We start from the raw sequence: 21,166 nt of genomic DNA on the forward strand, positions 1-21,166 counted from the left end.
AAAGGGGTGCCCCCACTGATGTGTCCCCAAAGGGATGTCTGCACCGCCAGCTCTGCTGCGTGTCCCCAGCGGGCTGCACCCACCGCCAGCCACGCCATGTGGGGTGTCCGGAGGGGTGTCCCCTCAGACGGCCACAGCAGCTGCCAGTGTCCCCGCGGCTCTAGACCCCCATCCCCAACGCTGGCCAGACCACAATTAGAGACCCGGGGGTGGAGGCGGGGCGGATGCAAATGAGGGTGGCGGTTAATTAGGGCCTGAACACTCATTACGGCCGAGAGCAGCTGATTGCGATGCAGCTCCGAGTGCCGGCAGCGCCATTTGACCGCGCGTTAATGCCACGGGGGTGGGGGGCGAGGGCTGAGCGGGGGGAAAGGGGGTGTCCCCGGCCCGGATTACCCACGGCACCTCCGCAGTCATTCCTGGAAGGAGCTCAGCCCTGCAATGAGCTGTGGCACTTCTCGGCCAAGATCACCGTGTGCGGGATGTTCTGCATGTTCTGGATGTTCTCGGCTGGGCGACCTCAGCCAGGTTCACCCACGCAATGAGTTGTGGCCATTCTCAAATGAGACTCACCTGTGCAAAAACTTGTGAGGGTTCTCAGACAAGGCTTATCCGTGCAGCGAATTGTGTGTGTTTTCAGCCCAGACTGAACTGTGCAAAGATTTTTAGGTGTTCTCAGCCAGGGGTCACCCATGCAATGAGTTGTGGCTGTTCTCAGCCAGGGCTCATCCACAAAATGAGTTGTGGCCGTTCTCAGCTTCTGGGGATGTGCGGACAGCGGGACGAGCAGTTCGGGGGAGCAGTAGGGAATCACCTCCCCGGTCCCCAACACTCCAGTCAGCCGTCCAATTTAATAGGTATATTTAAAAGTCCGCCAAAAAGCCGAGTGGACAAGTCATTAGACCCACAGCAGTGTGTTCCGCGATTTACTGACCTGCTTGCAATTAACCTCCCGCCGCCAAAATACGCTGCTGAAAAGGAGTATAAACTTATTAGTGGCGACGGCGGCTAATTAAAGCGAAAGCTGTAATTATCCCGAGATGTGGCCGCAGGCGGGAAACTGATGAAGGGAGAGAAAGGGCGCTCGATGCAATATCGGGAAGGACGCGGGGATGCCGAGCGAGGCAGCGCCCTGCTGCCGCACGCCGGTGCCCATCAGCATCCTGAGCGCCTGCATCCCCATCCAGCTGCCCTGCCCGCTGCACAAAGGGGACCCAGGCGGGCTAATTCGGCGCGGGGGCAAGCGGCACGCCCCCCTCTTTGTCTCCCTTTCACAGCCAATATCCCGACCCCAGATGGGTTAATACATAATGCAGACAAGCAAGTAATTGCTTGCCTTTGTGAGGCCGTCAGCGCTGGGTCCCCGGCCCTCTGATCCCCCATTAGCGGCCATGCAAACAAGCCTTCCACCCAATTAAGCCCAGCTTTGATAAAGCCTTTCCCAATGATGTGGCCGTCCCAAACTAGCGATTCGCACATGAGCCACTACCTGTTAAACCCGGCTTCGGCTTCCTTCGGGGACGAGCATCCCTCGCCTCTCGCTAGGACCCAGCTGCCGAGCTCTGCCCGGCTTCCCCCGGCTCGGAAGGGAGGCTCGGCTGATAAATGATCTCGACAAACTCTATATTAAAGAGGTGGAAATGGGATGTTAATATACCCCAAGCCGCTCGTCTCGAGAACACATGGGCTCCGGCTTTCCAAAGCTGCTGGTAATGAGGCGGGCTGGGATGCCCGCGAGGAGATCTCAGCGCACCGGCCTCCTGCGCCTGCCAGGTGTGAGGACAGACAGACTGACAGCCGTCCTCTGAGGCATCCCCACACCGTTCCACAGAGGCTCCGTGGGTCATCCCCTAAAGCATCTCAATCTGCTCACTGAAAGCATCCCAGCAGCATCCCCTAAAGCATGCCAGCGCACTTCCCTGCAATATCCCAGCTTTGTCCTTTGCACACCCTGGCATCATCCCCTAAAGCATTTCAGTGCGCTCCCCTAAATCTTCTCAGTCATCCCCTAAAGCATCCAAGCATCATCCCCTAAAGAAATCCTGGCACCATCCCCTAAAATATACTGGCATCAACCCCTACAACATCCCCGGGTCATCCTGTAGATCGTACCAGCACATTCATCTGACACATCCCAACGTTATTCCTTCGCACACCCTGGCATTGTCCCCTAAAGCCTCTCACCATCATCCTCTAAATCATTCCAGTGTGCTTCCCTAAAGTTTCCCAGGATCATTCCCCTAAAGCATCCCAGCACCATCCCCTACAGCATTCCAGCATTATTCCTTGCAGCATTCCCATGCACTACTACACAGTGTCCTAATATCACCCCTAATACATCCTGGCACCCCTCCGTGCATCCCAGATTCAGGCCCTAAAGCATCCCAGTGACATTTTCTAAAGCATGATAGTTTGCTCCCCTACCACATCCCAGCATCACACCCTGAAGCCCCATAAAGTCCCCTAAAATATTCCAGCATCTCTCCTTAATTCATTCCACCACCATCCCCTAGAACAGTCCAGTCTGTTCTCTGAAAAAATCCCAGTATCATTCCTTAGACCATGTCAGCATCCCAGCGTTATCCCCTACACCATCCCAGTGTCATCCCCTACACCATCCCAGTGTCATCCCCCACACCATCCCAGTGTCATTCCCCCCACCATCTCAGTGTCATCTCCCACACCATCCCAGTATGCTCCCCAAAACACTCCAGCTCCATGCCCTAAAACATCCTAGCATTATTTGTTAAAGCATCTGAGCATCATCCTCTAAATCATCCCAGTATCATCCCCTAAAGCATCCCAGCCATTCCCATATGCTCCCCTAAACCATCTCAGCATTTTTCCTTAAAGCATCACACTTATCCCTTATACAATCCCAGTCTTGTCACTCCATAAAGTATCCATCATCATTGCCCAGAGGATCCTACTTTCATCATCTAGAACACTATGTTCTCCTAAAACATCTCAGCACTGTCCTCTCAAGCATGCCACCATCACCCCTGACAGTATCCCAGAGTCATTCCTGGCAGCATCCCAGTGCCATCCCTTAATGCGTCCCAGTGCCATCCCTTAGTGCATCCCAGTGTCATTCCCTACCCTGACCTAGTGTCATTCCTAAAGGATTCCAGCTCCATCCCCTCCACCCCCACTACCCCCAGTCCTCAGCATTGCTTTTCTCCCCCTCCCACCTCAGCAGCCCCTTCATCCCTTTCCCTTCTCCTCACCCCAAGTGCTGCCACAACCTCTATAAATATTCAAAAAGCCGCATTTCCCTGCCAAGCGCCTGGTTTGGGGTGGGGGGCTCCCGAGGGGAATGTTAATAACACAATGGGATTCCCCCTGGCAGCGGGGAGGGGGGACCCAGCCGCTCATTTGCCCAGACAAATATCTTGTCGCTCCTCATTATGGCCAAACTTCGTGCCTCAGTTTCCCCCATCCCTCCCCCCAGCTTCCCGATGCTGCTGGGGAAAAACAGGAGGAATAAGAAAGCAGCAAAACCAACGTGGAATAATGAGGATAATAAAGTATGGAGGAAACCTCCCCCATCTAAAAACTTTGAGGAGGGTGATTTGGGTAAAGCCTGGGCAAACAGTCGCTAATCGCCAAATCAAGCAGCAATTAAACGCCGTGGCAGTGAGAATAAATCTGCTAACAAGGAGGCGATGCCCCTGCACTCGCTGTTTGTGCAGCTGATTAAGGGGATGAATCTGAGGGGATTATCCATCGGGATGAGGCGGCTCCTTTGTCTCCATTGCCCATCACCATCTCTCTCAGAGGAGGTGCTGGATGTGCGTGTGTCACCCCTGGGAGCCCCTCACTGCAGCTTCAGGCCTCAGAGTGGGATTAATACAGAGGTGCTTTAATCCCTGCAGCTCCCAAAACCTCCAGGATTCCCATTAAAAATTCTCACATTTTCAGGGACTCCATGAAAAGGGGCCCAAGGGTTTTCCACGGATTAAGAACCTTTTCCATCCTGTAGTTCTGTTTTGGAGATGTCCCATTCCTCTGGTCAGCTTTTCAGAGGGACCCAAAAGGAGAAGGTGGGGAAACATAGCAGCTTTAGATATTCCAGCATTGCCATCAATTCCCATCCCAGAGAATTATTCAGGTAATAGCTGGATAAAACTCTTATTTTGTGGATACTTTTTTTTTTTTTTTCTGATCCTACTGAGAAATCCCTGTGCTGCCACATTGCCAGCAGGAGAAGAGGAAAAGCTTTGTGCTCCTACTAAATTAATATTTATTTACTTTCTCTGTGCCTGGCTCCAAGGGACAGATGAATAATGCATTGCCCACCGGACACCTGGCAGATTCGGTGTGATATGGAGAGTCCAGAGGATGCTGCTGAGGCTGAGTGGGTCAGATGTGCACCCGTCTGCAGCCTCAGCACAGCTCTGGGTGTGGGAAAGCAGCCTGGGCAAGCTCTCCAGATGTGCAAACTCCAGATGTGCACTCATCTTGTGCCTCCAGATGTGCCTAAAAGGAAACCACCTGGTTCTGCAGGTGTGCTTGAGCATCCCTGTGCCTTCAGCTGTGTGCCCAGCTGTGACCTCAGGGACTCTCCAGCTGTTGGTCTGAAGGCAGCTGCATTCCCCACACCACCCAACCCTCCCAGATGTGAACGCCTTGGAGGTCCTTGGTGCCCCAGATGTGTGTGGAAAAGCCTTCCCCCTCCCCAGCTGTGCCCCAAGTGTCCTCCAGATGTGAATGCCCTTGGGGACCTAGATGTGCAAACACATGTGGGCACACTTGCACTGCTGCTGTGCATGCAGATGTGAGGCCCCTTCTCCCTCCCCATGTCCCAGATGTGCACACCCAGATTCATGTGCCCCCAATCCTGCCCCTTCTCCCCACCTCCCCTTTTTCCCTGAGCCCCCTCCAGCTTCCCCACACTCCCGACTTCCCCTTTTCCCCACTTTTACCCTATTCCGAGTGCCACTGTAAAAAAATCCCTTAACGAGGTGCCCCCAGGAGCCCCTCCCCCCAATAATGAACCTTGCTAATGAATTCCCCCACCCCACCCCCCGGTGCTCGCTGAAGGAGGCTCATTACTTTCCACATCAGCCCCAGCACAATAATTAAATGGCCAATTGCTACTTACGGATTCAATGGCACCGTGTGCTGATTTCTTCGTGTTTTCCCCCTGACCCCACAAATTCAAGGCCACTGGTGGTCCCAGCACCCCCAAAGTGTCCCTACCCCTACCAGCACACCCGGTGTTGGGGTGTTTTACTCACTCCAACAGCCCATTTCCCCATGGGGTGCGGGGCGGTGCTGCCTTTCAGGGTCCACTGAGTCCCGAGTGGGGGGTGACAGCAGCCCCGTGTGGTGTCACTAATTTGGGGTGAAGCCAAGGAGCTGCTGCGTCCTCCTCCTCCCCCCCAGCGCCCCCCGCTTTTCCTCTGTCCCTTCAAAAATCATCCCAGTTCCACTGCTCCGTGGAGCCCCCACCCCATACGGGACATCCCCGCCTTGTCCCCATCGCGCTCCTTAGGGACGGGAGGGGACACGGGGACACCCCCTCACCCCGCCCCAGCACCGCCCCGGCCCGTCCCCTACCCGGGGGCGGTCCGCAGGCTGAGCCGAGCCGAGCCGAGCTGAACTGAGCTGAGCTGAGCCGAGCTGAGCCGGGCTGAGCCGGACTGGGCTGAGCCGAGCCGAGCTGAGCTGAACCGGGCTGTGCTGAGCCGAGGTGAGCTGAGCCGGGCTGAGCTGGGCTGAGTCGGGCTGTGCTGAGCCGAGCCGAGCTGAGCTGAGCCGGGCTGAGCTGAGCCGCGCTGAACTGAACCGAGTGGAGCCCGGCTAAGCCGGACTGGGCTGAACCGGACCGGACTGGGCTGAACTGAGCCGAGCCCAGCTGAGCTGAGCCGGACTGAGCTGAGTTGGACCGGGCTGAGTCGGACCGGGCTGAGCCGGACCGGGCTGAACTGAGCCGAGCAGAGCCGAACCGAGCTGATTTGGACCGGGCTCAGCCGGATTGGGCTGAACTGAGCCGGATCGGGCTGAACTGAGTCGAGCAGAGCCGAACCGAGCTGAGTCGGACCGGGCTGAGTCGGACCGGGCTGAGTCGGACCGGGCTCAGCACGATCGTGCTGAGCTGAGCCGGTCTTTGCCGTGCCGAGCAGTGTCGTGCAGAGCCGAGCCAAGCCGATCTCAGCCGAGCCGAGCCAAGCCAAGCCGATCTCAGCCCAGCCGAGCCGAGCCGAGCCGAGGCAGGATGCTGCGGTACCTGCTGAAGACGCTGCTGCAGATGAACCTGTTCGCCGACTCGCTGGGAGCCGAAGGCTCCAACTCCTCCTCGCTCCTGCTCGGCATCAACAGCTCCATCGCCGCGCTCCACCTGCCCGATCTCGTCCCCGGTAACGGTACGTGCTCCCCGGTCCTTCTGTCCCCCTGTCCCGGACTGCCTGCTCCTGCTCCAGCCGGGATGCTGGAAATAGCCCACAGACCCCAGCCCCAGCTGGGACCCCACCAGCACCGACACTGCATTCCCAACCTGTCCCCTTGTCCCCAAACCGGGACCTGCCCCATGTCTCAACTCTGGAACTGATCCAGTGTCCCCACACCAGCCCCGTGTCCCCATTCTGGACCAGCTCCCTGTTCCCAGACCAACTCCTGGGAGTGATGCGATGTCCTTAGATCGTGTCCACGACCCCAAACCGAGATCAGCCCACTCTCCCCAAGGCAGAACTGTCCTGGTGTTCCCAAACCAGTCCTGTGTTCCCAAATCCTGAACTGCAAGCAGCTCCCTGTTCCCAAACCATCCTGTGCTCCTGCATCAACTGCCACACCCTGAGCTGGGACAGACATGGCATCCCCAAATTGTCCCCATGTCCCCAGACCAGTCCCCAAACCCCAAACCAGGGGCAACCCAGTGTCCTCAAACAGTCTTCATGTCCCCACATCCATCACCAGTTTTCAAACCAGGACCAGCCCCTTGTCCCAGAACCATCCCTGTGTGCCTAAACCAACTCCCAGACAAAATTAGGAGAGACCCTGTGTCTCCAAACCAGTCCTGTGTCTCCCCAGGCTAATCCCCAGACTACTAACTGGAACTGACTCCGTGTTCCCAAACTATCTTTACATTCTTAAACCATCCCACGTCCTCCAGCCAGCTCCGTGTGCCCTAATTCTCCCCCTGTCCCCAAACCAGCCCCATGACCCCTGGCTGGGACAGAGTGGGGGTGCAGGAGGGGTGAGGCAGAGGGTGTCTGCCTGGATTTTTAATCCATTTTGAGCTTCTCTGCTCTTTTTCAGTCTGTCCCCCTCCAGCTGGCCCTGGGGGGCTGGTGAGGGGCGGGGGTGTCCCCAAAGCTCACAGCCAGCCGGGCACAGGAAGGGGCCTGCCCTGACCCCCTGCTTGTCCCAATTAGTCCCCAGGCCCAGCTGCGGCCCCTCGGTCCCTGCTGTCCCCCCGGGGCACCCAGAGCCCTGCAGCGTTCCCTCCATCCCCATGGCAGCCACGTCCCATCCCCCTGGCAACACCGCGGGCACCCCAGGGTGCAGGTTCTGATGCCCACATGCTGCCCCCGGGTGTGGGGAGCAGGGGAAGGGCGTGTGCGAGGGGGAAACAGGTGTGGGGTGTGGGTGCGTGTGTGGGCAGTGTGCTTGTGTGTGCATGCATGTGCATGTGTGTACAGTGTGCATATCTGGGCAGTGTGCTTGTGTGTGTATGCATGTGCATGTGTGCATGTGTGTACGTGTGTGTGCATGTGTGTACATGTGTGTGCAGTGTGCATGTGTGTGCATGTGTGTGCAGTGTGCATGTGTGTACATGTGTGTGCAGTGTGCATGTGTGTATGTGTGTGCATGTGTGCATTTCTGGGCAGTGTGCTTGTGTGTGCATGCATGTGCATGTGTGTGCAGTGTGCATGTGTGTGCATGCATGTGCAGTGTGCATGTGTGTGAATGTATGTGCAGTGTGCATGTGTGTGAATGTATGTGCGGTGTGCATGTGTGTGCATGTGTGCATTTATGGGCAGTGTGCTTGTGAGTGTATGCAATCGCATGTGTGTACAGTGTGCATGTGTGTACATGTATGTGCAGTGTGCATGTGTGTGCATGGGTGCATTTCTGGGCAGTGTGCTTGTGTGTGCATGCATGTGCATGTGTATGCAGTGTGCATGTGTGTACATGTGTGTGCAGTGTGCATGTGTGTACGTGTGTGTGCAGTGTGCATGTGTGTGCATGTGTGCATTTATGGGCAGTGTGCTTGTGTGTGTATGCATGTGCATGTGTGTGCATGTGTGTGCATGTGTGTGCAGTGTGCATGTGTGTGAATGTATGTGCAGTGTGCATGTGTGTTCATGTGTGCATTTATGGGCAGTGTGCTTGTGAGTGTATGCAATCGCATGTGTGTACAGTGTGCATGTGTGTACATGTATGTGCAGTGTGCATATGTGTGCATGTGTGCATTTATGGGCAGTGTGCTTGGGTCTGCATGCATGTGCATGTGTGTGCAGTGTGCATGTGTGTGCATGTGTGCATGTATGTGCAGTGTGCATATTCACAGAATTATGGGTTGGAAGAGACCTTAAAGATCATCGAGTCCAACCCATGCCCTAACACCTCAACTAAGCCATGGCATGTGTGCATGTATGCATGTGCGCATGCATGTGCAATGTGCATATGTGTACATGTCTGCATTTATGGGCAGTGTGCATGCGTGCATGCATGTGCATGTCTGTACGTTGTGCAGGTGTTTACATGTCTATACAATGTGCAGGTGTGTGCATGCACCTCTGCATGTCTGAACACACGTGTATGTGTGTGTAAGGACACCCCCAATTTGAATACATGCATATGTGCAGGGGTGTGTGTGTGTGCATGTACACCCTGCATGAATGCACACACATGTGAATACACCTGTGCATGTCAGGGCATGCACACCCCTGCCTGAAGGCACATGTGTGCATATGTGTGTGTGCAAACGTGTGTGGCTGCATGTGTGTGTGTGCATACCCCTGCATGACTGCCTGCACATGCACATGCATCTACATGTGCACGTGTGTGTTATGCACATGTGCAGCTATGTGTGCACAGATACCTGTGAGTGCCTCTGTGTGTGCACACCTGCATGGCTGTCCACATGTGCATGTATGCACTTGTGTGCAAACACACACAGTGCACGGCTGCACGTGTGTCTGTGCACGGCTGCACGTGTGTCTGTGCGTGTGTGGATGCATGCAGACCCACACCTGTGTGCACACATGTGCCTGGGCATGCAGTGGTGAGTGCCTGTGCCACTGGGCCAGCAGTGACACTTGGGGACCGAACTACCGAGACACCCCAGGTGGTGTTGGGGACACAAGCAGTTCAGCCCAGCTGGCCCCAGCATTAATGAGCATTAATTATGCTGGCATTAACGACCATCTATTAATTCCCATGTCCTAGCAGGGTTGTGGTTTTTTTGGTGTATCAGCCCCACAACCCTGATATGGGGCTTTTTAAAACTTAAAATTTAAGCATTTTCTGCAGCCCAGAATGAGCAGCTCTGCTAGAGAAAGTCCGAACTTGCAGCTGATGGAAAAATCCGAGTTTGGGGAGAATTTAGCCCCAGCCCTGTTTCTTCAGGGTGCAAAAGGCCATTACTGGGAGCGAAGTTGCTTTGTCCCACTGGCCTTGCCTGACACCTTCCTGATTCAATCTTTAGCTGCACCAAGGGAAATTTAGGTTGATATTAGGAAGAAGTTTTTTACAGAAAGGTGATAAAGTTCTGGAATGTTCTGCCCGGGGAGGTGGTGGAGTCACCATCCCTGGGTGTGTTTAAAACAAGCCTGGATGTGGCACTGGGTGCCAGGGTTTGGTTGAGGTGTGGGGCTGGGTTGGATTTGATGATTTTGAAGGTCTCTTCCAACCTGTGATTCTGTGAATTCTGTGATTCTGTGATCCTGTGAATTCTGTGATTGTGTGAATTCTGTGATTCTGTGATCCTGCTGCCTTCCCACAGCGCCCACCCTGGGATGTGCTGTGCTGGGACCTGGCCACATTCATCCCTCACCTCCTGCCTTCCAAGCCAAGCGGGGTCTGGAGCCAGGAAAGCACCACACAAACCACGAGTGCTCAGCCCCCCAAACCCATCCCTACCCTCCTGCTCCTCCTGCAGGATCCCACGCCGAGCTGGAGGACAGCGCTCCCCGCATCGTGGAGCACCCCACGGATGTGCTGGTCTCCAAGGGGGAGCCGGCCACGCTGAGCTGCAAGGCCGAGGGGCGCCCGGCCCCGCTGGTGGAGTGGTACAAGGACGGTGAGAAGGTGGAGACGGACCGGGAGGACCCCCGATCCCACCGCACCCTCCTGCCGGGGGGGTCCCTCTTCTTCCTCCGCATCCTGCACGGGCGGCGGGGAAAGCCCGACGAGGGGGTGTATGTCTGCGTGGCCAGGAATTACCTGGGGGAAGCCACCAGCCGGAACGCTTCCCTGGAGGTGGCTGGTGAGTCCTGAGAGGGTTGGGGGGATTTGAACAGGGGGAAATTTGGGGTTCTGGTATCACCCCTAAGCCCAGCCTGCTCTTGTAGCTGTGGGATGAGAGGCTTTCACATACCCAAGAGGGGAAAATAAATGAAAATAAGAGGAAAATAATTATAAATAAAGTGAAAAGAAATGAAAATAAATTCAAAGAAATGAAAAAGATTGGAAATTAATGAACGAAGTGAAAACAAGTGAAAAAAGAAGCTAAGTGAAAATTAATGGAAATAGAAGTAAGGAAGTAAGTGAAAATTAATGTAAATAACATAATGTAAAACATGGGGAAAAGAGGAATTAAAGAAAGTGGAAATAACTGAAAGTAAGTGAAAATAAATGAAAAAATAAAATAAGTGCAAGTTAGTGAAGAGAAATAACGAAAAAACTGAAAAAAATTGGAAATAAATGAAAATTACCACAAAGGAGTGAAAATAAATGAAAACATGGTAAAAGAAATTAAAAGAGGTGAATATAATTGGAATTACATTAAAATAAATGAGATCAAATGAAAATATTTGAAGACATTTGAAAATCAAGTAAAATCAATGAAGATAAATGAAAATCTGCTGAAGCCAATGCAGAGCCGGGGGCTCAGGCTGGGCAGCTGAGGCCGCTGTGTCCCCGCAGTGCTGCGGGACGAGTTCCGACAGCCCCCGGGGGACGTGGTGGTGGCGGCAGGAGAACCGGCGGTGCTGGAGTGTGTCCCGCCCCGCGGGCACCCCGAGCCCAGCGTCTCCTGGAAGAAAAACGGAGTCCGGGTCAGCGACAAGGATGAGCGCCTGACGGTGAGAGGGGCCAGGACTGGGCTGGGATGGGGAATTTTATTGGGATACAGGATGTGCTGGGGATGTGGGGTGTGGCATGGATGCGGGATGCACTGAGGGTCTGGAATGTGGTGGTGAGGTGGGGTGCAGCAGAGAGTTGTGTGAGGTGATGGATATGGGATGAGATGGGGATATGGGATGCATCAGAAAGTTGGGATGCAATGGAAACAGGGGATGTGGTGACAGTGTGGGTGCAGTTGTGAGATGCAATGAGGATTTGGGATGTGGTGGGGATATGAGATGCAATGAGGATACAGGATGTGGTGGGCATGCAGGATGCAGTCAGGATGGGAGATGCAATGAAGATTTGGGATGTGGTGGGAATTTGAGATGCAGTGATGCAGAATTTGATGAGAATGGGAGATGTGTGTGTTTATGCAATGAGGATGTGGGATGTCATAGAGACATGGGATGCAATGGGGGTAGGATGCCGAGGGGATGTGGGATGCGATGGGGATGTGATAGGATGTGGGATGAGCTGTTCTTCCTGCAGATCCGTGGTGGGAAGCTGATGGTGGCCAGTACTCACAAGAGCGACGCTGGTGTCTATGTCTGCGTGGCCACCAACGTGGTGGGGGAGAGGGACAGCGAGCCGGCCGAGCTGGTGGTCTTTGGTGCGTGGGGATTACATTTTTGGGGTGTCAGGGAGGTGGGTGCTATCCTGGTGGGACTGACAGTCACCCCGCAGAGCGCCCAGCGTTTGGCAAGAGGCCCCACAGCCAGGTGGTGCTGGTGGAGGGGACGGCGCAGTTTGCCTGCGAGGTGGCGGGGGATCCGCAGCCGGCGGTGCGCTGGCGCAAGGAGGAGGGTGAAATGCCACTGGGAAGGTGAGTAGAGGGTGAGGGGGGTGGCTCAGGGACACCAAGGCCAGCCAGGGTTCTGGGGCGCAGCTGGGCACATCAGTGTGTGCCAGCCTGGTGTGCTTGGAGCACCTGGCATCCTCAGGGCATCAATAATTGCAGCCCATAACCCTGGCGCCTCCTCCATCCTCAGCACTTCCTGTGTCCCTACTGCGTTCCACATTCCCATTGTGTCCCATCTCCATCACACTCCACATCCCCCTGTGCTCTCAAATCCTCATTGCAGCCCACATCTTTGCATCCCACACTTATCGCATCCCAAATTCCAATCAAATCCCATATCCTCACCTCAACCCACATCCCCGTTGCATCCCACATCCCCATCACATCCCACATCCCCATCACATTCCACACCTCCACCACATTTCCCATCCCCATCACATCTCCCCTTTTCCTGCATCCCAGATTTCCACTGTACCCATCACATCCCACATCCCCATCACATCCCACATTCCCATCACATCCTGCATCCTCACTGCCTCCCCACCCCATGGCACCTTACCCCTCCTGGTGCCCCAGCGTGCTGCTGGTGCCACAGCCTGGTGGGGTTCCCCAGGTGGGAGGTGCTGCCAGACAACACCCTGCGGATCAGCCGGCTGCAGGTGGAGGATGAGGGCACCTACACCTGCGTGGCTGATAACAGCGTGGGCAGGTCGGAGGCATCGGGCACCCTCACTGTGCATGGTAAGGGGGGCCCTGGGGAGCACCCTTGGGTGCTGGTGGAGTGCTCAGACAAGCCCTTGTCTCTCCCCACGCTGCTGCAGTGCCCCCCCAGCTTGTCACCGGGCCCCAAGACCAAGCTATCACCCCTGGCCAGAGCGTGACTTTCCAGTGCCAGAGCAAGGGCAACCCACCACCCGCTGTCTTCTGGCAGAAGGAGGGGAGTCAGGTCTGTCTTCTTCCCTCCTCCTTGACCTCACACCCAATCATAGCCCCATCCTCATCCCAATCCCATCTCCATTTCCATTCCATCATAATCCCTATCTCAATTCCCACTCCATCCTAATCTCAATTTCACACCAGTAACAATCCTCATCCCTTCCTGTCCTCATCACCATCCCATCACAGTCCCTATTACATCCCTGTCCCCATTCCATCACAGTTCCCACCATACCCCATCCCATCCCATCCCATCCCATCCCATCCCATCCCATCCCATCCCATCCCATCCCATCCCATCCCATCCCATCCCATCCCATCCCATCCCATCCATCATTTCCCCAATCTCATTCCCATTCTCACCCCTAACCCTGACCTAATCTCATCGCCTGTTTCTCATCCCTCATCCCCCACAAATCCCCCTCCCCCTCAGACCCTGCTGTTCCCGGGCCAGCCCCCGATCCCTTCTGGCCGTGTTTGGGTGAGCCCCAGCGGTGCTTTGACCATTGTCAACGTCCAGCCTGGAGATGCTGGCCACTACCTGTGCCAGGCCATCAGCGTGGCCGGCAGTGTCCTGGCCAGGGCCGGCCTGGAGGTGACAGGGGGTAAGTCTAGTGCCAGTGAAGAGCTGGCACACCCAGTGTATGAGTGACACCCACCCCACTAATCAGTAATTCCCAATTTTCTCCCTGTAGCACCCACCGGATTCCAGCCGCCGGTGCTCAGCCTGCTTCCCGCTAACCGGACAGTGCTGCCAGTGGGGGCCACAGTGCAGCTGCCTTGTGGGGCCCATGAGCCCCCAGGCAGCGTCGAGTGGCTGAAGGATGGCAGTGCCCTGGTAGGTGTCCAGCCCCGTGCCAGCCTGCTGGAGAACGGCACCCTGCAGATCAGCGGCCTCCGGGTGAGCCGGCCCCGGCAGGGGCACCCTGGGGGTACTGCAGCGAGGGAGGTGGAGGTGGGATGGGAGATGGATGCTCATAGTGGTGGGTGCAAGCAGTGCTGGGGCTCAGGATGATGGGTACAAAGCATGGTGGGTGCTCAGGGTGGTGGGTACAAAGTGTGGTGAGTCCTTATGGTGGTGGGTACAAAGTGTGGTGGGTGCTCAAGGTGGTGGGTACAAAGTGTGGTGGGTGCTCATGGTGGTGGGTACAAAGTGTGTTGAGTGCTTATGGTGGTGGGTACAAAGCGTGGTGGGTGCTCAGGATGATGGGTACAAAGCATAGTGGGTGCTCAGGGTGGTGGGTACAGAGCGTGGTGAGTGCTTATGGTGGTGGGTACAAAGTGTAGTGGGTACTCAGGGTGGTGGGTACAAAGCATGGTGGGTGCTCAGGGTGGTGGGTACAAAACGTGGTGGGTGCTCAGGGTGGTGGGTACAGAGCATGGTGGGTGCTCAGGGTGGTGGGTACAAAGTGTAGTGGGTGCTCAGGGTAGTGGGTACAAAGTGTGGTGAGTGCTCAGGGTGGTGGGTACAAAGCATGGTGGGTGTTCAGAGTGGTGGGTACAAAACGTGGTGGGTGCTCAGGATGATGGGTACAAAGCATGGTGGGTGTTCAGAGTGGTGGGTACAAAACGTGGTGGGTACTCAGGGTGGTGGGTACCAAGTGTGGTGAGTGCTTGTGGTGGTGGGTACAAAGCATGGTGGGTGCTCACTGTGGTGGGTACAAAGCGTAGTGGGTGCTCAGGGTGGTGGGTGCTGAGGTGATGGGTGCTCAGGGTGATGGGGCAGGAGCTCTTCCCCCTGCAGGTGAGAGACTCCGGGCTCTACAAGTGTGTGGCCACCAGCCCAGCGGGTGAGACGCACTGGGGCATCTCCTTGGAGGTACAAGGTGGGTCATGGAGATCTCACTGCAGCAGGGACACCGTGGCACTGGGAACAAAGCCACCCCAGAGCTCCATGCATCTCCCTGCAGGTGGTGAATCCGACCTCTCTCTGTCTTCCCCTGCACCTGATCTCCTCCCTGGGCCACCCTCCACCCCTGTGGTCACCAACGTTACCGAAAGCAGTGTCACCTTGAGCTGGAAAGGGAACGAGGACAGCAGTGCAACCGATGTCACCTCTTACATAGTGGAGGCTTTCAGGTATCACACAAGCCTCTTCTCTGGCTGCAGGGATGATGTGGTGGCCCGGTACCACCCTGTCACGGGTCACCCCTGTCCCCTGGCAGCCAGGCAGTGGGTGGCCCATGGCAGACAGTGGCATCTGATGTGGAGAGTGAGACCCACACCGTGACCGGCCTTGTCCCTGACACTGTCTACCTGTTCTTGGTGCGGGCGGTCAATGCCCACGGGCTCAGCGACCCCAGCGGCGTCTCGGAGCCTGTGCGCACCCAAGGTGAGACCCATGGGTCCATCTCCACTTGGTGACACCAATGGTGCACCCAAAATCTTTGGGTCCATCCTTGCCCAGTGATTCCAGTGGAGTCACCATGGGTATGTTCTGTCACCACGGCTCCTTCACTTGGTGACGCCAGTGGAGATGTGCATGGACCTTCCCCCCTCTCCTGTTTCCAGCAGACACCAACCCCACGCAGCAAGGGCTGGATCCTGAGCAGGTGCAGCAGGAGCTGGCACAAGTGGCTGTGCACCTGAAGGAACCTGTGGTGCTGCCCCTGGGCACTGTCCACCTCTCCTGGACCGTGAGTGCTGAGCCTCCCGACCAGCACAGGGCTCCCAGTGTTGATCATGCCCCCATCCCACCTTCCCTCGGGTCCTCAGGTGGAGCACCAGGCACCCTTCCTTCAGGGCTACCGGGTGCTGTACCGGCAGCGTGGTGGGCGCTGGGAGGAGGCCCGGACGGTGTGGGCTCCAGGGGAGCGGGGGGCCCTGCTCACCGAGCTGCGCCGGGGCCAGGACTACGAGGTCAAGGTCCGACCCTATTTTCATCACCTCCACGGTCCCGACAGCGCTGTGCGAGCTCTGCGCACCCCTGAAGCGGGTGAGTGCGGGGATGGAGGGGGTACTGTGGGTCCCTGGAGACAACCTGGAGGTGATACCCCACGTGTCCTCCACCGGCAGCCCCCAGTGCCCCACCACGAGCTGTCAGCGTGGCTGGGAATGGTACCAGTGTCCGCATCTCGTGGCAGCCCCCACCTCTGGCAGAGCAGAATGGGGTCATCCGTGATTACCGGGTAAGCGTGGACAGCAGCGGGGATGTGGCAGCTCCACTCTGTCCACTCGTGACACCGTGTCATGGCGTCCTTATGGGTGTTCCCCATCTTTTCCTCCTGGTTCCCACCAGATTTGGTGCTTGGGCAATGAGAGCCGCTTCCACATCAACCAGAGCGTGGAGGGGACAGTGCTGGCGACAGTGTTGCAGGGACTTGTCCCCGGGGTCTCCTACCGTGCTGAAGTTGCTGCTGCCACCAGTGCTGGTGTGGGTGCCCGCAGTGCCCCCGTCCCCATCCACATCGGTGAGTCCCTCACTGTTACAACTGGCACCCATGGGTGGGACATTATGGGGTCACCCACTGCGGTGCTGGGGATGGCTCCTTGGCACCTCGCCGGTGTGTCCCTCTTTCCTCTGTCACTTGCAGCCCCGCTGGTGGAGCAGGATGTGGGGCCAGCAGGTGGGAGCAGCCTGACTGAGCATTTGGCAGAGGTAGCCAGGCAGCCAGCGTTCATTGCCGGCGTTGGTGGCGCTTGCTGGGTCATCCTCGCTGCCTTTGCTGCTTGGCTCTACAGCCGCCGCCGGAGGAAGAAGGAGCTCAGCCACTTCACCGGTACAGGGGGTGCTACTCCTGGGATCCCTCACCCCTCACCCTCACCCATCAGCCACCCACCGTCCCTCTCTTTACAGCATCCTTTGCCTACACACCCACCGGTAAGCCCGTAAGTGCTGCGGGGTCCCAGTACGGCCTCTCGCTGCCCTCACCCCCATCTCTTTCCACAGTCAGCTTCCCAGCTCCAGTGCGCAGCAACCCCAGGTAGCCCCCCCAGCACCCCCTGCCCTCCCCAGGAGCCCCAGGGCTGGCCACCAGCATTCCTTCATCCCATCCCCTTGCAGGGCAGCTGCCGGCGGGGGTTACCCGTGGCTGGTGGACGCGTGGCGTGGTGGCAGCACAGCCAGTTCTGCCGGTTGTTTGGGGAGCACTGAGAGATACTACAATGGTGAGGGGTCAGCGTGGGGCTGGGTGGCTCTTGAGAGGGTCACAAGCAGCCCTGATGAGGCTGGGTGGCTCTTGAGGTGGTCACGAGCAGCCCTGATGATGCTGGGTGGCTCTTGAGGGGGTCACGATCTGCTCTGATGAGGCTGGGTGGCTTTTGAGGGGGTCACGAGCAGCCCTGATGGGGCTGGGTGGCTCTTTAGGGGGTCATGAGCAGCCCTGATGCTGCTGGTCACCCTCTGCAGATGCTGGCATCACCCGTTACATCGCCCAGACAGAACAGTTTGGAGTGGGGGCTGGCGAGGGGCCGGTTTACAGCAGCATCGCGGATGACAGTGAGGAGATCTGCACATTCCCCCGTCCCTTCTCACAGTACGGGACCTCCTACCCCGGGGGCGGTTCCCAGCCAATGGATGCTGCAGCCTCCCAGGTGCCCCGTGGCCGGGCTGAGCACGGTAGGGTGGTCGCAGGGGTGGGGGCACACGTGGGTGCTCGTGGTGCGGTGCCCTCCCCACAGCCCCCCCAGCATCCCTCCTTGGCACAGGGGCCAGAGCAAAACTGGGGCAAGCAGTGAAACCGCCGGTGGTGAGCTGGACAGAGCTGCTGCCCCCGCCGCCCTCAGCCAGTGAGCTCAGCCAGTGTGCCCAGGAGGAGGAGAAGGAGGAGGAAGAAGAGGATGAAGAGGAAGAGGCAGCCGGAGGGTGAGTGTGGGGGCTTGGGGGCTGGGCGTGCTGCCCCCAGTAGCTACCCTGTGGTCTCCACCCTGCAGGTTGGGGATGGAGGTGTGGTACCCTGGTGAGGACATCCCCTGTGCCACTGCTGCATCCTCACCCACCACCTCCTCTGGCTGCCGTTCCACCGCCACGCTGACGCCATCACCCCGCACCACGGAGGACATCCCTCGCCTCCGCGACTTCGATAGCTCCCTCCTGCCCCGGTAGGAGATGGGCCTTGCTTGCTATGGCCGTGCCATTGGGGTCTGGATGTCCCTTTGGGGTCCAGATGTCCCATCCAGCTCCAGATGTCCCACCATGGCCTGGGTGTTCCATTGCGATCCAGCCATGTCACCACTACCCAGTCCTGCCATGCCATCAAGGTCCAACTGTGTCATGAGGGTCCAGGTGTCTCATTGGGGTCCAGATGTTCTGTTGGGGTCAAGATACCTTACCATGGTCCAGATGTTCCACCACAGTCCAGCCATTTTGTCACCATTTGCTCTGCCATGCTGTCATAGCCCAGCCATGCCGCTGAGGGCCAGATACGCCGCAGAGGTGTCCCACTGAGGTCTGGATGTCGTGCCCAGTCATGTTCACATGATCCAGTTCCAGTGTTCCACCACAGTCTGACCTTACCACTGGACTCTGGACCAGGCTCTGGATGTCCCATCCCAGTCCAACCACTCTGTCATGATCTGGTCCCACTGTGCCACCTGACCATGCCATTGGGGTTTGGATGCCCCAGTGGAGTCTGGATGTCCTACCATGGTCCAGGTGTCTCTTTGTGATCCATTCATGGTGTCACCATCCACCCCTGCTCTCCAGCTGTGCTCTGGCCATGCTCTCATGACACATCCATGACATTGTGGGTGACTGGGGCATTGCAACACAGCTGCACCACCACGAGACAGGTGGGCCATCATCACCCAGCTGTGCTGCTGTCACCCAGCTCTGCCACGATCCGTCTGTGCCATCACAATGCTGGCATGTCACTGCACTACACCTGTGCAGCTGCAATCCAACGCCATGGTTGCAGTCCAGCTGTGCTATGACCCAGCTGTGCAGCTGCAGCCAAGCTGCATGGTTTCAATCCAGCTGTGCTACGGTCTAGGTGTGTCATGATTTAGCTGTGCAGCTGCAATCTGCTAGTGTGCTTGCAATCCAGATGTGTGGTGATCCAGCTGTGCCACTGCAATCTAGCTGTGTGGCTGTAATCCAGCTGGCCAGCCTCTATCCAGCTGTGCTCCAGATGTGCCATTGCAGGCCAGTCATGCTGTCACAACCCTGCCAGGCTGTGGTACTCCACCCTAGCACTAATCCAGCTCCCCCTTGCCACCCCAGCTGTGATCCAGCTGTGGCACTTCTACCTAGCTGTGATGCTTCAAGCCCACCTACACCATTGCCACCCAGCTGTGACAACGCCACAGATCTGGCATAGCTCTAGAGTGCTTGTGCCCGCACTGTGGTGGCCACTGAGCCCCCGTGCCACTCCCCCCACCCTGGCTTCACTCCACCCCCTCTTTGCCAGGAGACCCCCGCACGGTGTCAGCACCCCCCCACGGGCACCCAGTCCCTCGGTGACCCCGGATGGCAGCGAGGGCCGCCCACCCCGAGCCCCCTGCCCTCCGGGCACAGGTGAGCCCCGAGGGGCGCCTTTGGGTGGTGGGGGCTTCACTGGCTATTGAGGGGGGCTTCACTGGCTATTGAGGGGGGCTTCACTGGCTATTGAGGGGGGCTGACGCTGCCGTTCCCACCTCCCCAGGGAAAACCCGCGGGGTGATCTCCAAAAGCCGCCTGAAGCCCAAATGCAGCCGCTACCGGCGGGAGAAGCAGATGGGAGGTGAGTGGGAGGAACAAACCCGGGAGTTCAGGAGGCTCAGGGCAGCTCAGCCCCTCCTCCCTCTGTGCCGCAGAGCTGCCCCCGCCGCCGCTGCCGCCGCCGGGCGAGACCCCCGGGCCGTGTCCGGAGCTGGAGCCGAGCGCGGCCGAGCGCAGGAAGCCACAGCACCGACCGCGCGACAAAAGCTCTGGGGGTGTCACCGCCAGCCCCAGCCTTGTCCCCTGCCCTGCAGATGAGGCCACCCCCTACAGCAAAGCCTCCTGCCCGCCCCGCGGGCCGGTGTCCGGCAGCTGCTCCACCACCGGCAGCGCCTCGTCCCGCGGCTCCCGCGGCTCCCGCGGGCACGGCTCGGGCACCGGCCGGACACCGGGGACCGGCCGGACACCGGGGCACCGCGGCGAGGGGACCGGCCGGACACCGGGGCACCGCGGCCGGACACCGGGGCACCGCGGCGAGGGGACCGGCCGGACACCAGCGGCCCCGTTCCCCTGCCCGCCGCAGGAGAAGCGATAAAAGGGAGGGCGAGTCGCTGACAAGGGGATGGGGACACGGGGGACACGGGGGACACGGAGGGATGTTTAATTTCTGAGCGGCTCCAAAGAAATAGGGTTGTGCAGAGGTCGCGGCCAGTCGGCGTCAGAGTGAGGGGGACAGGGATTCTAGGGGTGGGGCAAGGAATTCACAGGGAATTAGGACACTGGGGGGAACATGATGCTCAGGAGGGACAAGGAAGATGCTCAAGGGATGAACCCTGGGGACAGAAACGGTTGGGATGAGCAGAAGTGGGATGAGGGTGCTGGGGAGCGATGAGGAAAATGCTTAACTGGGGCAAAGATCCTGGAGACAAGGACAGCTTGGAGTGACAAGGGTGCTGGGAAAGGACAAGGACATCTGAGAGGGCTGAGGTGACTGAAAGGGAAAGGGACAGTTGGTGGGGGACAAGATTAATGATGGGGGACAAGGATACAGCAGATGGATGAGGGTGCTGGTGAGGGACAAAGATGCCTGGAGGGAAGAGGACACGGAGGAAGGACAAGGATTTCTAGGGGATTGAGGATTGCTGGGGGGAAGAGGACACTTGAAAAAAACAAGATTGCTTGGGAGGGTCAAGGACAGTAGTGAGGGACAAGGAGGATGGTTGCAGGAGGATGAGGACAGTGGGGAAGGAAAAGGACACTTGGCATGGGGAACAAAACCACTGATGAAGGATGAGGATGCTCAGGAGGGCTGGGAAGCCTGGGAATGAGAATGGTTAGGAGGGCAAGGACATTTAGAGGGAGCACAAGGCCACTCAGGTGGCTTGGGAAGGATGAGAACATTTGGGAGAGACAAGGATGTTGAGGAAGAGCATGAACTATCAGAAATCATAAGGACAGCTGGAAGGAATGGGAATAGCGGGAATGGGGATGGTCAGGGGGGTCAACAACCCTTGGGAAAGACAAAACACAGGGTGGGCAACAGTGCTTGGGTTGGAGGA

At 57.6% G+C, this 21,166-nt stretch overlaps 1 protein-coding gene across 1 annotated transcript; it reads left to right on the forward strand.

Annotated features, from left to right (window-relative positions):
• Positions 1-6,194: 6,194 nt before the first annotated feature.
• Positions 6,195-17,965, forward strand: ROBO3 (roundabout guidance receptor 3). The gene is made up of 21 exons (XM_072918142.1): positions 6,195-6,368; positions 10,109-10,435; positions 11,095-11,252; positions 11,785-11,905; positions 11,980-12,118; positions 12,708-12,835; positions 12,916-13,040; positions 13,464-13,635; positions 13,726-13,931; positions 14,775-14,856; positions 14,941-15,109; positions 15,196-15,362; positions 15,542-15,666; positions 15,746-15,965; positions 16,046-16,158; positions 16,269-16,440; positions 16,564-16,749; positions 16,827-16,930; positions 17,008-17,137; positions 17,379-17,531; positions 17,687-17,965. The coding sequence occupies exons 1-21, from the start codon at positions 6,221-6,223 to the stop codon at positions 17,836-17,838; spliced, it is 3,297 nt and encodes a 1,098-aa protein (XP_072774243.1). The 5' UTR covers positions 6,195-6,220; the 3' UTR covers positions 17,839-17,965.
• The last annotated feature ends 3,201 nt before the right edge of the window (positions 17,966-21,166 follow it).

This window comes from Taeniopygia guttata, chromosome 24, assembly GCF_048771995.1.
Source record: "Taeniopygia guttata chromosome 24, bTaeGut7.mat, whole genome shotgun sequence".
NCBI lineage: Eukaryota > Metazoa > Chordata > Aves > Passeriformes > Estrildidae > Taeniopygia > Taeniopygia guttata.